General features: G+C 43.0%; 1 protein-coding gene across 2 annotated transcripts; it reads right to left on the reverse strand.

Moving 5' to 3' along the window:
* Window positions 1-786: 786 nt before the first annotated feature.
* Window positions 787-11,195, reverse strand: CFAP298 (cilia and flagella associated protein 298). Of its 2 annotated transcripts, XM_063111906.1 has the most exons (7): window positions 10,481-11,195; window positions 8,075-8,242; window positions 6,405-6,472; window positions 3,295-3,453; window positions 2,309-2,440; window positions 1,436-1,531; window positions 793-1,135 (listed from the first exon to the last, which is right to left on the reverse strand). In XM_063111906.1, exons 1-7 carry the CDS (start codon window positions 10,617-10,619, stop codon window positions 1,025-1,027), a joined length of 873 nt encoding a protein of 290 aa, XP_062967976.1. In that variant the 5' UTR covers window positions 10,620-11,195; the 3' UTR covers window positions 793-1,024. The 2 variants fall into 2 exon arrangements, with proteins under 2 accessions (XP_062967980.1, XP_062967976.1); XM_063111910.1 differs by lacking the exons at window positions 6,405-6,472; window positions 10,481-11,195 and having other exon boundaries at window positions 787-1,135; window positions 8,075-8,152.
* Between the last annotated feature and the right edge of the window lie 3,967 nt (window positions 11,196-15,162).

A 15,162-nucleotide genomic window follows, 5' to 3' on the forward strand; every position in this document is an offset into this window, starting at 1 on the left:
TTCTGTTTGCCACAGGCAGTCTGGGAGGTATACTTCAGATGCTGAAGTGCCAGGGTTTATAGGTCATTTGAATGGTTTATGGGGACATGAGTTGGAGTATTTAAAATCAAAAGTGTTCTAAAAAACCCAGTCAGGATGATGGAAGAACCAGTACATCTTGTGCATGGTTACTGATCCAAATACAGCTGCCTAAGCCGAACGCCATCAGTTCCCTGGGTTGTAAACCTTAGCACACTGAGGGTCGAAAGCCAAGCCTGAAGTCAGACCCAGCCATCCACAGAGGCACCCACCCTTTGCCAAGACTGCAATTCATTTCCAGAATCTATTCCAATGAAGGAGACTTGAAAAGCTGAGAAACTACAGAGGAATTTAAGTTTCAAGGTTACACGAATCTGTCAACTCAACTCCCATCACAGGTATAGCCTTTACTCCCGGAAGACAAAGTCAGAGAGGCACCAACCCGGAGGTGAACTTCACCTTTGAGGCTGGGAGATGCCTGGCTACGGGTAGGCCCTTCAGCAGGTTTATAGAAATCTCTCCAACAAGACTGAGAATTCAGCTTCTGACAGATCTAAAAAGAGGGCCAGAGGACAAATGCGGACAAGTGGCTGGTGGCCTCTAGTGGTCACTGATGGTCACACAAGACCATTGACTCACTATGAAGGAAAAGGTGCTTTCGGATTTCTCCCAATGCAGCAGTTGTCACGAGAATATGAAACAAAAAAAATCAGGAAGAAAAAAATGTTTGTAATTACGTCTTTACTATTTTATCAAAACCCTGGAATACTAAATAGTTGTCCTGAAACAAAAATAGTTTAGGCATTTTCTTTCAAAGATGTATTTATTAAACTCTAAATCCTCAAATAATCGTTATTTAAAAAATTCAAACTAGAAGAAACCTAGGAAAACTAGAAATCTTAACATCTTTTATAGAGGGTGGTAGGTGTCCTTTTTATTATTATAATTCTTTTGCCTAAAAGAACGGTGAGCTAATATTTTTGGAAGCTTCATCAACTGGTGAATTTCATCGTGGTCTCCACTTTATGTCTTTTACCCCGTGAAAATGTCTTTTCAGAGCAGTGTTATCTGCCCATGGAGAATTTAAACAGGAGTCGTCATCATTTTCTTCCAATTTCTGGAAATAAATACGTTTTGCTCAGGAAGGCATTTCAGGAAAGTGTTTTGCACATAAAGAGACTAAAGAAAAAGAATCCATGACCAACCTCCCCTCTCCCTGCCTTCCCAGAAGCAGGACACTTTCAGAGTCTGATGCTGGAGGACACCTAGCAGGGCCCCAACAGCCCTGGAGAGGTGGAAGCTCTAGAAAGCCCCTACCCCAGCATCCTGCAGAACTCACCACCCCACCCGTGCCAGTGCCTTTGCAGAAGGTGCAGGGGGCACGCCCTGGGTGCCAGCTTGGTTTAACACCCAGTACCTTGAGCTCCTCTTGTCTTCTGTGATAATACAGCATTAGCTGCTTCTGCTCTTCACTGCTAATGATAGGTTCTCGGGCTGGAGCTCCCTGTCCCCTCTGAAAAGATTAGAACAAGAGCAAATTGTGGAATAAGGCATTCTCACAGTGACAGCCTAGGGAGTTACAGCGAATGTTATACAACTGCCTTTGCTAACTGCTAAAGACAAAAAGGTCATCCGTGTCTGATCACCCAAAGGGAACGTCAAGGGAAGTCTTGGTCTTCAGCAGCTCTGGACTCCTGTGGTAGATGGAGACCAGAAGCTGCATGATGCCACCTCTGTCATGACCATTCCCAAGGATGCCAGTGCAAGTCCAGCGGGGAACAGAGGATTCTCAGAGCCACAGGCTCTGGATGTAGATAATGGTGCAGAAACCTGTTTCCCAAAAATTATAGAGTAATGATTTAGGAGCATACATAAAACCAAAGTAGGCTTGCAGGTAGACAGCTCTACATGCTGTCCTAAAGTGTCTCTAACCCTTTCTCCTCATTTAGAGCATCAGCAGTTTGAAAAAACTTGAAATCAGTGCTCTGGGCTCTGTTTTTCGTTTCAAGAAACATATTTACTTGTAGCCCTATTTTTAGGTTGAAATTAACAATGGCATTACTTTTCTCCCATAAATTAAAACAAACTTTACATACTGCTAATCAATCCATATTTTCTTCTAGTTTTTGTTTGATGTACATTAAAACGATACTTTTAGTTTAAGCCTGAGCCAACAGGATTAAAGTATTTGCACAAGTAGCTAAAATCTTTCAGATTTACTGTAAATTTGCAACAGTTTGAGGGTAAATAAAAAAAAAAAACACTGATATGTTAAAGCAAAAGTACTTACTTGCTGAATCTTGACAATAATTTTAGTTTTCTCATTTTTTCCCACATAGTCTGAAAGCTTCTTTGTTCTTCTCAACTCCTTGGCTGCCCACCACAGTTGTGCCTCTGATTCTTTAATGATGCTGAGTCCTGCCTGGGGCCAATGGTAAGAACCAGCTTTCAGAAGCCTATCAAGACCTGCCATAGATGTGGCCCTTCCCCAGGAGCCAGGGCCTGGCTAAGGCCCCTCCCAGCAGGGGACAGGCTTCCAGCACCCTGTCCTCCCTCTGCGCCCCATGGGAGGTCCAGCCTCCCCCACCTCACTCAAAGTCCTTGCTGATGTTAGTATCATCCGTGTTAAGTTTCAACTCATGCCTGATTCAGTTTTCTTGCTATGGAAAACGGGAAGTATCCTACTTCATTTGCACCCTCATCCATAATGTAAGGTCCCCTCATAGGCAGATGTGCAGGCTACCACCAGGGAAGAACACTAGAATCCTTGTGCGTTTTTATTTATTTATTTATTTTTAAAAGATGACCGGTAAGGGGATCTTAACCCTTGACTTGGTGTTGTCAGCACCACGCCACACTCTCCCAAGTGAGCCATGGGCCAGCCCCCTCGTGTGTTTTTAAAGAGTAATGGAGGGGCTATTTGTTTGCTTCTGCATCTACCACCTATTTAAGGTGGCTTAGAGAAATATACACTGTCTGAAAGGATAAGGAATACATGAGAAAAGCTAAGCAAAATGTAATACAAGAGTGAGAAAATACCATGAAGCACAGGGTAAGGCTGCCTCTCTATACGTGGGCCAAACCCATCAAGTATGAGCACTACACTCTCAGGGTCCTCTGGAATTCAGAACCCTGCTTGGAAGCATGGTGCAGCGAAGATGGAAAGCAGTGCATGAAGCAAAAAAACAACATCTATGAGAGAAGAGTCAAATCTGAAGGACTTCTGCCCTCTGTGGGGACATGAACTCATTTTGAGAGTGCCCAAGAACCACCTACCTGAGTTCCTGACAAGTCCTCTTTATTTTCAAATTCCATCCGGATGGGGTCATATGGTGGTAACCCCATGGGATAAACAATCATCACTGCACCTCGAAGCTGGTCCAAGGCATCTTTCACCATCTCCATAGTAACACAGACACTGGCTTCCACTTGTTTCTGAAAGCACACAGGCATTATGATCTACAATGTGGCTAATTAATTCAATAAATATCGATCAAGTTTTTGCACAAGACCCTTGCCAGACACTGCCAGAGTAACAAAAAGGAATCGAACAATTCTTGCTCCCAATGTGACTACCATCTAATTCAGGGGCTGAGCCAAGTACGCCGCGGCCTATACTATAAAACAGACTACGAGTAGCCCTGAGAGAGTGCAGTGAAGTGCACAGAGAGCTCAAAGGGGAAAGAACCCAAATCAAGCGGCACAGATGGGAAAGACGAGCAGGAATACTGCAGAAGGGGAAGGCAGCTCAGGTGGGCCTTAAAACATGAGCAGATTGAAAGGTGGAGATGGGAGCAGGGTGCTTCAGGACAAGCAGAGCAAAGAAAAGCAGGTGACAGCCCCCTTGGCTTGGGACAGGAAGGAGAGGGGTGGGCTGGAGTTCTTTTTTGAGTGGCCATGAAGGCCAGGCTGAGGAGTTTGTTTGCATTTACTCTGCTGGGAGATGGGCAGCTATGGACTTTTCTAGGAAGGAGTGATAATGGTGGGAGATTAATCTCGCAGTGGGTATAGAATGACCCTAGTTGGAGGGAGACCAGTTAGTAGGCTCTGAAGAGTGCAGAGGAGAGGTGTGGTGCAATGAAGAATGTATCTGATCTTTGTCCCAGTTACTAGCCAAGAGCTTCAAAAACCCTCAGAATTTCCTGAATGATAAGATTGCCTTTTGTTATTTATTATGAGCCCCATTTTACCGTACCTGGGTTTGTGTCAACAAGGTAACCTATGTTCAGCCTTTAGATAGTTTCAATGAAGGGGTTGGCCATGCCAGAAAGACCAAGCACCTGATTAGAGGGTTGGAACTTTCAGCCTCCTGCCCACCCCCACCCTCCAGGGAGGAGAGTGGGGCTAGAGATTCAGTTCAATCACGTGGCTACTGATCTATCTAATCAATCTCACCTACTTAACGAAAACTTGATAAAAATTCTAGACATCAAGCCTCAGTGGAGCTTCCCGGTTGGTGAACACTGATGTGCTGGGTGATTCCCCGAGAAGAGACCACAGGACCTCTGCACCCTCTTCCCCCCAATACCTTGCCCTATGCATCTCTTCTACTTGGCTGTTCCTGAGTTGTATCCTTTATAATAAAACTGTAATTTTAAGTATAGTGCTTTCAGTGACTTCTGAGTCATTCTAGCAAATTTAAGTGGGGAGTTGTGAGAAGCCCCAAATTTGTAGCCAAGTTGGACAGAAGTATGGGTAGCCTGGGGACCCCACTTGTGGCTGGTGTCTAAAGTAAGAGGGGTCTTGTTGGTGACTTTGCCCTTCAACTTGTGGTATCTGATGCTAACTTCAGCTAGTTAGTGTCACAGTTGAATTGAATTACAGGGCACCCAGTTGGTGTCAGAATGCAAAAGGCTATAGGGGAAACTTTAAATAAAGTGGTAGCTGTGGAAATGAAAAAAGGAGGCATATTTAAGAGACATCATGAGAGCAGACAGTACAGGAGTGAACTTAAAGCATGAGTGACGAAGATAGAAGTGCTACAGATGACGCTGAGGATCACAGCCTGTGTAAGAGAGGACACTGGTTGTTCTGTTAATAGAAACAGAAAACCTTGTAGGATGTGCTTATTCTTAGGTACAGAATACAGAAGGAGGGGAGTGAGGAAACAATTTCAGTTTCAGAAAACGTGACTTTGAAGTGTGTCTGTACATGCAGATAGAACCATCTTGGAACTAGCTGGAAACTCAGTTAAGGAAGATGTCGGGGTAGAGGACGGAAGTTTGAGAGTTATCCGCAGAGGGGTAGAATTTGCATTTGGCAGAGTAGATAAAATGCCAGAGAAGAAGAGGGCCAAGGATAAAGTACTTGATAAACACACGGGGGAAGTGACGCAGAGGAGTATTGCCACAGAAGAAAGTGGTAGGGCAAAGGGTGCCGGCACAATGCCCGGGCCGCAGTTTTCTTACCATGCTCTCAGATGTGCTGATCTGCTCAGATGTTAGTAGTTATTATTATTACTTTTTAAAATGGCTCTGCGGTCAAATGCATTTTGCATACATTGGATTGAACCAAGACCTTTACTGTAAGACTTCAAAGAGCCTTTACTATATTAACAGACACGGAGGGGCAGCCTTTCCTGAAGGTCTTGAAAGATGAGTTAAGAGCACGATGAGTTTGGGAAATGTTGGTTTAGAAGTAACAGTTTTGGGCAGCCAACTAGCTCAGTGAGTTAGAGCAGAGCCTTGGACCATCAAGGTCACAGGTTCGGATCCCCATCCCGGCCAGCCACCAAAAACAAAGAAATTACAATTTTGCTGAGTGAATCAGGGAGAACAGAAGAAAAAGCAGTTATCAAGTGAGAAGACCTGCAGATGAGGGCAGTAGCAACCAATATCGCCAACATGTAAATAAAGGCAACAGAAAAAATGACACTTCTTTAAATATCCCTAAGTTCTTTTCCTCCATATGCACATTATCTACCTATCAGTGGTATAGTTTATGCTTCTCCTTCCATGAAATACTTAAGACAATTATAGAAAATTTATATATAACACATATTATGTCAATCAAGTATCTGTAGAGCTACTCTATGGCTACAATATTCAAATTTCCCCTACTTATCTTTCTTAAGTTCTTCAAAAAGGTAAAAGAAAAAAAATTAATATGCATCAACTCACATTTGTATTATATATAAATCTATATTTACACCAGCCAACAAAAATTTTTGTCTGCCATATAGGAACTGGGAGGATTCAGGGTAACTGTCACAATAACAAAAAGGAAAAGCAAGGGCCCACCCTAACTAAACATGCTTCTTTCCTTTGCCTCTGTAAGGCTTTAAAAGAGAAGAAATGAAAAGGCTGCTCAACAGATAACTCTGGAATCCATAAATGGAATTTGTATTTCAAAAGACAAACTTTAGAGCATCATTTTAAAAAGCTAACCTTGGATATTATTGCTTTGGCTTCTTCTATAGTCTTCTTTAAAACTTGCTTCATTTTTTCATTCGGTGCTATAAAAATAAAAAAGAAGAGAGGGAGAGAATCAGCCATCAAATATACAGCCTCTCTAAAATTCTTCTTCAATATCCCAGCCCCTTCTGTCTGAGTCAGGGAGTACGTGAAGTGAGAGAATTGCAAGTGTGGAATTTCGGTGAGGGATGCCAAGAGCCTTGGCAGTGGGAAATCAGGTGAAGATCTCTTCACTATAGCAGAAACCCGGAGTGTGCTTTCTGCAAAGTGGCAAAAGCTACAAAGAACAGGAATACATGTCATTGGGTAGATGGGGTTGGCACACTTTTTCTGCAAAGGGTCAGATAGTAAATATTTTAGGCTTTGCAGGCTACACGGTCGTGGGTGCAGCTACTCAGTTCCGCCACGGCAACACAAAAGCAGCCACAGACAATACTTAAACAAACAGAGTGGCTGCATGCCAACAAAACTTTATTTACAAAAATAGGCAGCTGTCTGAATTTGGCCCCTAATCTGCTGACCCCTAAACAAGAAAAAAAAATAATTATAACTTGAAAGTTGAGAAGCAATAACAATGGAGATGGAATGTCCAAATTTAGGGAAAATCGGGCAAGTTCAAACTATATATTAATAAATAACAGTATTAATCAGACACTGAAAATGTTATAAATACAAAACTGTATTAGAATAGAAATGGTTAATATAAGACAGTATTGGTTTAAAAATGAATAATAAACTGTTAACTGGTTCTTAAGAGATATTATTTTTTTCAGTAATGTAATTCTTCTGAAAAGCAAAGAATCTCCAGATTGAGAATGAGTTTAGGTATGAAAAGATGTAAAAGATAATCAATCATTTTCCAGGTTAAAATTCAAAGGAAATAATATTAGGAATTCCTATTATTCCCAATATTAAAACATATATATGTGTATATATATTTTTGAGCTTGTAAAGCCCTTACAGGGATACCATTTTGTATTTCTTCTGCTTCTACAACAGTGTTTTTAGGAACATAGTAGTAAGTAGGTATTTCTTAAACGATCAATTATAGTTTTTTAAATGGAGCTTTTTATGTAGGTTAAAAGGGAATAAACTATCAAAAAGGATTATTGTCCTTTTTCCCTTTCAGTTTCACTTGATCAAACATCTACTGAAGGAAGAATTTCTTGAGTGTTCCATCATGTACTAAAGTGTTTTGCCCCAGAGAGAAGCATGTCCTTGACTCAAATAGAGACTCCTGTGCTGACAACCACGTCTTTCTTTCACAGTCTCTAAAGAAACCCCAACATCTGCAAACCATAACAAAACACAAACTTCTATACATTTTCAATGAATGTCTGCCAAAAACTACTAGGTTGAACCATACGAAATTGCCAATACTCCACCATTTTTGACCTACAGAAATCGTCATTTCATATGGTTCATCTAATATGCTTAAAAGCTAGCTGCAACTTAAACCAAGAATCCACAATCTTCCTTTACCCACCTAGGTCACTGTAGATTAGTTTTACCACAAGGAACTGTATAGTGCAGTATTTCATAAGTTTGTACAGGAACGTTGAGGTCAATTTTTTAATTGAAGGAATCACTTTCATACTTATGGTATATTCAGGCATGCACATAGAAGAGAAATGCTCCATTACCTTGCCCATTCCTTCGTCCAATATCATCCTTTTTAAAAACTGAACCCCCACTGGGTACACATTTTCCACCCCATTCATCCTTTAATTTCAGTTCTTCAATCTGGTCATCAGTCAGTCCTTGCATATTAGGAGGGAGAAATACGCCGTGTTCTGCTAATTCTTCCATTTCTTAAAAATAATGGAGAATTACAAAACATGTATGACAATCACCATCATAACACCTTATATCCCACTGGAATGTAAGCTCCCAAGAGGCAGGGGTCTTGCCCATCTGGCTCACTGTTTTATTTAACAAACATTTATATACCACTCACTATGTGCTGAGACCTGTCCTTGACCCTTGACAAATAGTCCTTGATGACAGAAGTACAGAGAGCTTAGGAACTTGCCTCTGATCTCAGGCAGTCTGGTTCAGATTCTGTGCTCTAATCCCTGTGCTATGTTGTGCTTCCTGGAACTCAGGAGGTAAAAAGTTAATTTTCATTTAAAGCTTGAATAAATATTCATATGGGGCTTTACAGTTTACTAAGTGTGTTTACATAGATTATCTCATTTACTTAATTAATTTTGGCACCTGGACCTTGGTGTTATCAGCATCACACTATAACCAACTCAGCTAATTGGCCAGCCTTTTTCATTTAATTTAACCTCATGAGATAGGCAAGACAGTTATTAACATCCCCATCTTCCTTGATTTACAGCTGTACCATCTGAGGCTTGCTCAGATGACACAGCTAATACCTTATATAAAACTTAAATACTTCATAAATAATTTATATAAGTCAGTGGAGAGAATTTAAGGCAGCTCAAACCCCTTGAAAGTAGGAGAGAGAGGAAAAGGGCCTTGGTTTTCTAGTATCATGTTCACTATTCAGATGAGATTGGGCGCGTTCTCAGTAGCTGGCTGTAGACCATGTTCACTGTTCAAATGCACAGCTTCATATTTTTCCTAATCCACATATATGCATCCCCAAACCACATTCTAACATTGCAAAATTGCTTTCCTTCCTTTATCCCTCCCCTTCTCTCCTTCCTCCCTCCCTTCCTTCTTGTGAAGGAGGCACATGGATCTAGGTGTTCCCATAACACTGTGTGAAGACACCATGTGACCTGCAATAATACAATACTATGAAACTATGGTGTAACTGAATGGCCTGCTCATTGTCTCTCTCCCTCACCAGACTCTAAGCAACTGGGGTACAAGGGGCTGCCTTATTCATCTTGTCTTCCTAAGGCGGTGCACTGGTGCCTGCCTGAGTGACAGTTAAGACCAGTGACTGTAGAATAAATTGATGGACTGATTCCAAGTTCACTGTTATAACACGACTCTTAAATTCAGCACATTTTCAACTTATGTCATAGAAAGAGTTGAGTTTGTTTTCTCCTTAAATGCTTTAATTTAAAAATAACATTTAATATTGAGCTTGTTTTGGAAGGAGTAAGTTTAATTAAGAAACTATACCTATATTCCATGAAGACACCATGACCTTTAAGAAGTTCTCCATGGTGCACAAATCACGTATTTAATTTATGTAATTTAATAAATCACATAAGTAAATAAGTTTACTTACTATACATAGTTATGTAAATATTAAATATATAGAAAAACAATAACATCCTAGACCACACCTGGAGTATCTTCACTTCAACTTCACATGCTTAAATTTAAATTAATTGAACTGAAATAAAATTTAAAAATTCAGTTCCTCGGTCCCACTAGCCACATTTCAAATGCTCAATGGCCACATGAGGACAGCACAAGTCGGGACGATTTCACGTTGCGGAAAGTCCTACTGGACAACGGTGCTCTCGAGGGTATTCGGCGGGTGACTGGACAACGGTGCTCTCGAGCGTATTCGGCGGGTGACCGCACGCTGAGACAGGGAAAAGAACACTGAGGCTTTCTCTTTATCTTCTCACCTTTGAAAGGCTGTCCCAAAGCGAGGGGCTCACCACCAGGAACTGCTTTACCTCAGGAGCCTCAAATAGGAAATTCACCTTTGAAAGCCCACCCAGCTATCACCCCACCCCTGACGCTTGTTTAACTTCACCGTGTCTGCTCTGCAGCGAGCCTTCGGCTCCCTCCGAGGGCCTCCTTCCTCTCCACCCACTCCCTCTGCACTTACAGCACCCCAAATCCTGGCTCCAAGACACCTAGTACACTTGGCCTCTTCCCGTGCCCACCTCCGAGCTGGGGGTGCCAGACCTGCCCTACGCTCTCCGGTTTTTATCCATCTCCGATGTCCCATTTCAACCCCGCCAGCTGCAAATCTTTGCACATCTCCACAAGCTTGATCCCTCGTCCCCCTGCCCGAGAAAGCCTTGCAGGTCCTGCCATCTCCCTCCGTCCCTGCCTGGGGCCGCGTGGTGCGGGCCCACAGACTCGCCGTGCCCGCCGGGCCGCACCTGAGCAGAGGCGCTGCACCTTGAGCCGCCCGTTGTAGACCCGGGTCACCTGCACCGTGAGCTCCTCCAGCTCGGTGCTTCCCGGCGCCTGCAGCAGAAACTGGCTCTCGTCGCCCCGCTTCACGTGCAGCAGAACCATGGCGGCCCCGGAGGCCCCGCCGAGGCGCTGGGGCGGCTAGAAGGCCCGAGATGCGCGGCCCACGGGCCGGGCCGGCCAACTTCAGCCGGAGCGGCGAACGGCTACGACGCACTAACTGCTGCTTGGAGACAGAAATCCGAGGCTCGGGCGCCCGCGTCGCGGAAGAGAAACGGCACTCGCTCCCGGAAGTGGCTGTCGCCAGGAGCAACAATTAAACATAGAGCGGGGCCGCCGCTCTAGATCAGCGCCTGAGGGTGGGGGAGCTGGAGTGCGCGGAGACCCCGCAGTCCACTTCCGTTAAGTAGCTGCTGCCAAGTCCACAGTCCACAGTCTGGGACGGCCGCTGACCCAGGCTGCACCGGCAGGGAGCATTCGATGAGCCCCGCTCCCGGAAGTGGCTGTTGTCCAGACAACTCTCAAACACGGAGCAAGCCGCAGGTCAGAAGCGCGGACCGCCCAATCGACTCGAGGGAGGCACGAGATTCCACCCCGGGAGGTGGGTGGGCTGAGGGGAAGGGTTGCTATGTCGGGAATGGGTGGAGTGGTGGACAACACAGGCCCCGAGTTCCACAGCCGCCCCTGGGCAGCCGCTCCTAATCCCAGCGTCCTTTTCGACGCCCGCAATCTCCACTTCCGGAACCCCTCTTCTCTGTTTCCGGTCTGGAGAAGTTTGCAGGAGAGCAGCTCTGGGGTCGCTGCTTCACAACGTGCGCGCTGTTCTGGTTTTCAGGACTCAGGACCAGGCCGCTTGCGCGCCCTTCTTTGTGCAGGCTGATTCGGATTTGCATACCTATGGTAGCTCAAGCGGCTGCTGCCAGCGCGATTCTTTCCAGAGTATCCGTTCAGCCATCGTCCGGCACATACTTACCGAAAGGCAATCGGGGTCAGGCGCTGTTTATTCCAGGCACCCAGCGGCGAGTCCAAAGTCACTGCTCTCATGGAGCTTATACTTTAGTGTGACAAAGAGAAAACAAAAGTAAATGGACAAGGTCAATTCAAAGAGAAGTATAAAGAAAACTAAACAGGGTAATTGACTATTTAGGTTGGATGGTCAGGGAACGACTTAAGGGGTGGGTAACATTGGTATTGAGTTCTTGGTAACAAGGCGCTAGCAAAGCAAAGTAGAGCAAAGCCTCTACCCGTGGTTATGTCCTTGTTCTTCCAAGGGGCCAGTGCTGTCGAATATATACTGATTTGAATATTACAAGCACCCACATCTTCGTGTTCCTGAAACTTTGGAACTTTGGTCTCCCCATAGGAACTGCATCCAGGAGAGGGGTGGGAGTGTGGTAGGGAAAGTGTGTAACTTTAGGTGCGGAAATTGCCAAAGCCAATACAGGGCTTAAAAAAATGAAGACTGATGATTGATATTGGACAGAAGGGTGATGGAGCCCAGGGAGAGGGGAGAACTGTGTCTCTAGTATCTTTAGTAATGTTGAGGCAGGAATCACCCAGACTCTGGAACAGGCAGTATTGGTATGATTAGCAAATGTCTATCTCCCCAGAGAGAGAAAGGGGCTTCTATGTTCTTTTTGCTCCTGACTACTGACATAAGGTCATCCCCATTTCTTCTGAATCCAATTCTGTACTCATCAAGCCAACTTTTAAAATTTGGTTTACAGTATAACCTTCCGGGTAGAGAGAACCATTTGTCCACAAACTCATGTATTACAGAGTCTCTGGATATAATTTATTTTTATTTTATTTTTTTGTCTTTTTGTGACCGGTAAGGGGATCGCAACCCTTGGCTTGGTGTCGTCCACACCGCGCTCAGCCAGTGAGTGCACCGGCCATTCCTATATAGGATCCGAACCCGCGGCAGGAGCGCCGCTGCGCTCCCAAGCGCTGCACTCTCCCGAGTGCGCCAGGAGGCCGGCCCTGGATATAATTTTTAATGATATTAATAAGTATAGAAAATTGTTGAATAAACACCCAAGTACTGACTAGTTTTGTTTAAATATGTAATCTATCATCTGGTGGAAAATCACAGCTCAAGCCCTTGCACTCTCTTTAACCTTTCTCAGCACTGATATTTGTAGTTCTCGTAACTATATTGTTACTGCATTCCTTTCAGTGTTTCTTAAGGTCCTTTTCTTCTCATACAGGTCACACAAATCTGTGTTTAGCTTTTTTTCAGCGTGGTTTAAGCAATCATAAATCTTGCCAAAGCCTGTTGTCCTGCCACCACCCAAGTGGGTTTTGAATTCAAAGACAAAGATGACTTTCAGTGTGGTCTCATGCCTTTTGGCTAGTTTTCTCGGAGTATTTTAGGTACTGTTGCCTTTCTAGGATGAAGTGCATCTCAAGAGCTCTTGTATCGTTCAAGCAATCCATCAGTGATAAACTTATGTTCTGAATAATTTATGGGTCATTCATGATGACTGTGGATATCAGGCAGCCAGGGAGGAAAAGAGTAAATTTTACTCAATATTGACTTTTTTTTAAGTCCTAACACGCTATAGATACAGTTAAAGTCTCCACATATTCCTCTCTGATCCCATTTCCCTTCTTCCCGTTCTCCAGAAGTAAACTGTTGTCCTGAATTGTGTATTATTCCCATTGCACATTTTCAAACCATTAATACATGTATGTATCCCTAAAGAATAAATTGTTTTGCATATTTTAAGTTTTACATAAATGGTGTCTTACTGTGTTATTTTGTAACTTGCCTTATGGCTCCACAATGATATTTATTCACTGATAGGTTGTTTTCATTCACTTACTTTCACTGCTTTATACTATTCTACTATGTGACTATGCCACTCCATTCCCCTGTTGACATTTAGTGTATTTCTAGTTTTCACCATTACAAACAAGGCATCTCATATCCCACATACATTATTCCTCTAGAAGTCAAATTTTTTGTTGATAGGTATATGAACTTGACCTTTGCTCTCTAGAGTTGATGTGCCAATTTACCTTCTTACCAACAGTGTATAAGTTCCCATTTCTCCATGTTTGCTAATCCTTTAAACGTCAGACTTGTTTTTCTAACATTAAGAAATTGGTGTTTTGATTTATACAATGGTTTCTTGTGAGTTTGGTTATCATATGTCAATCACCCTTGCTGTAGTTTCTGGACCTGCAGCGCTGATCATGTGAAAAGGATGAAAAGTAAGCTACATTAATGGAGAAATATTTGCAAACCACATATCTAACAAAGGATGAGTAGTACCTATAGTATATAAAGAACCCTTAACACTCAACATTATAAAAACAATTGACTTAGAAAAGTCAAGGGGCTGGCCGATGGCTCACTTGGGAGACTGTGGTGCTGATAACACCAAGGCCACAGGTTCGGATCCCTATATAGGGACGGCCAGTTAACTCCCATGGGAGAGCGTGGTGCTGACAACACCAAGTCAAGGGTTAAGATCCCCTTACCGGTCATCTTTAAAAAAAAAATAAAAAAGCCAAAACAAAAAAACAAACCCCCAAAACCCAGACATTTCACTGTGTAAGATATAAGATGGCAAATCAGCACTTGAAAAGATGTTCAACATCATTAGCTATTAGGGAAATGCAAATTAAAACCATAAGGAAATATCCACTGTATCATTCATTTCATTCAATGAATGGCTAAATTAAAAAATGGTGGCAACAGCAAATGAGGGCAAGAATACAAAGAAACTGGATCATTCATACATCTCTGATGGGAATGTAAAATGGTAGGCACTCTGGACAACAGTTTGGCAGTTTTTTTTTTTTTTTTTGTGACCGGCGTACCTCGCTCAGCACACCGGCCATCCTTATATAGGATCCGAACCCGCGGCGGGAGCACTGCTGCGCTCCCAGCGCTGCACTCTTCCGAGTGCGCCACGGGGTCGGCCCCAGTTTGGCAGTTTTTAAAAAACTGAAGCACGCCATTACCACATGACCAAACAATCGCACTCCTGGGCATTATCCCAGAGAAATGAAAACTTATGTTCACAGCAGCTTTATTTGTAGCAGCCCATAACTGGAAACAACTCAGGTATCCTTCAATGGGTGTACAGTTAAATAAACTGTAGCATATCTATACCATGGAATAATATTCAGAAATAAAAAGGAACAAGCTATTGATACATACAACCTAGATGAATCTCCAGAGAATTATGCTGAGTGAAAACAGCCAATCCCATTTACATAACATTCTTGAAGTGACAAAATTATAGGAATGGCAAACAGTTTAGTGGTTGCCAGAGGTTAAGGATAGGGGAAAGGGGGATGGGATGGGAGGTGAGTGGGCAGAGGGCAACATGAGCAATCCTTGTGGTGATGGAAATGTTCCATATCAATGTAAATGTCCTGGCTGTGCTATCTTACTACAGTTTTGCAAGATGTTACCCCTGGGGTAAACTGGGTAAAGCGTACTTAGGATTTTTCTGTATTATTTCTTATGACTGCACATAAATCTAAAATTATATTTAATAAGTTTTTTAAAAAGTCTATTCTGTATCTGTAATTTCTTAATAAAAGGTTAATGAACATAATTCAACTATTTAAGAATCAAGGTTATTATTCTGAATATCAATCATATATGACTAAAAAAAGGCAATACTCA

The sequence above is a fragment of the Cynocephalus volans genome, chromosome 1 (genome assembly GCF_027409185.1).
Source record: "Cynocephalus volans isolate mCynVol1 chromosome 1, mCynVol1.pri, whole genome shotgun sequence".
NCBI classification, from domain to species: domain Eukaryota; kingdom Metazoa; phylum Chordata; class Mammalia; order Dermoptera; family Cynocephalidae; genus Cynocephalus; species Cynocephalus volans.

Excerpts from the sequence above, each read along its gene's own strand:
- CFAP298 (XM_063111906.1), bottom strand. The coding sequence starts at position 10,619 with ATGGTTCTGCTGCACGTGAAGCGGGGCGACGAGAGCCAGTTTCTGCTG. Across the intron at positions 8,243-10,480 it reads GGTGCAGCGCCTCTGCTCAG|AAATGGAAGAATTAGCAGAA; the intron begins GTGCGGCCCGGC and ends ATTATTTTTAAG. Across the intron at positions 2,441-3,294 it reads AGGACTTGTCAGGAACTCAG|GCAGGACTCAGCATCATTAA; the intron begins GTAGGTGGTTCT and ends CATTGGCCCCAG.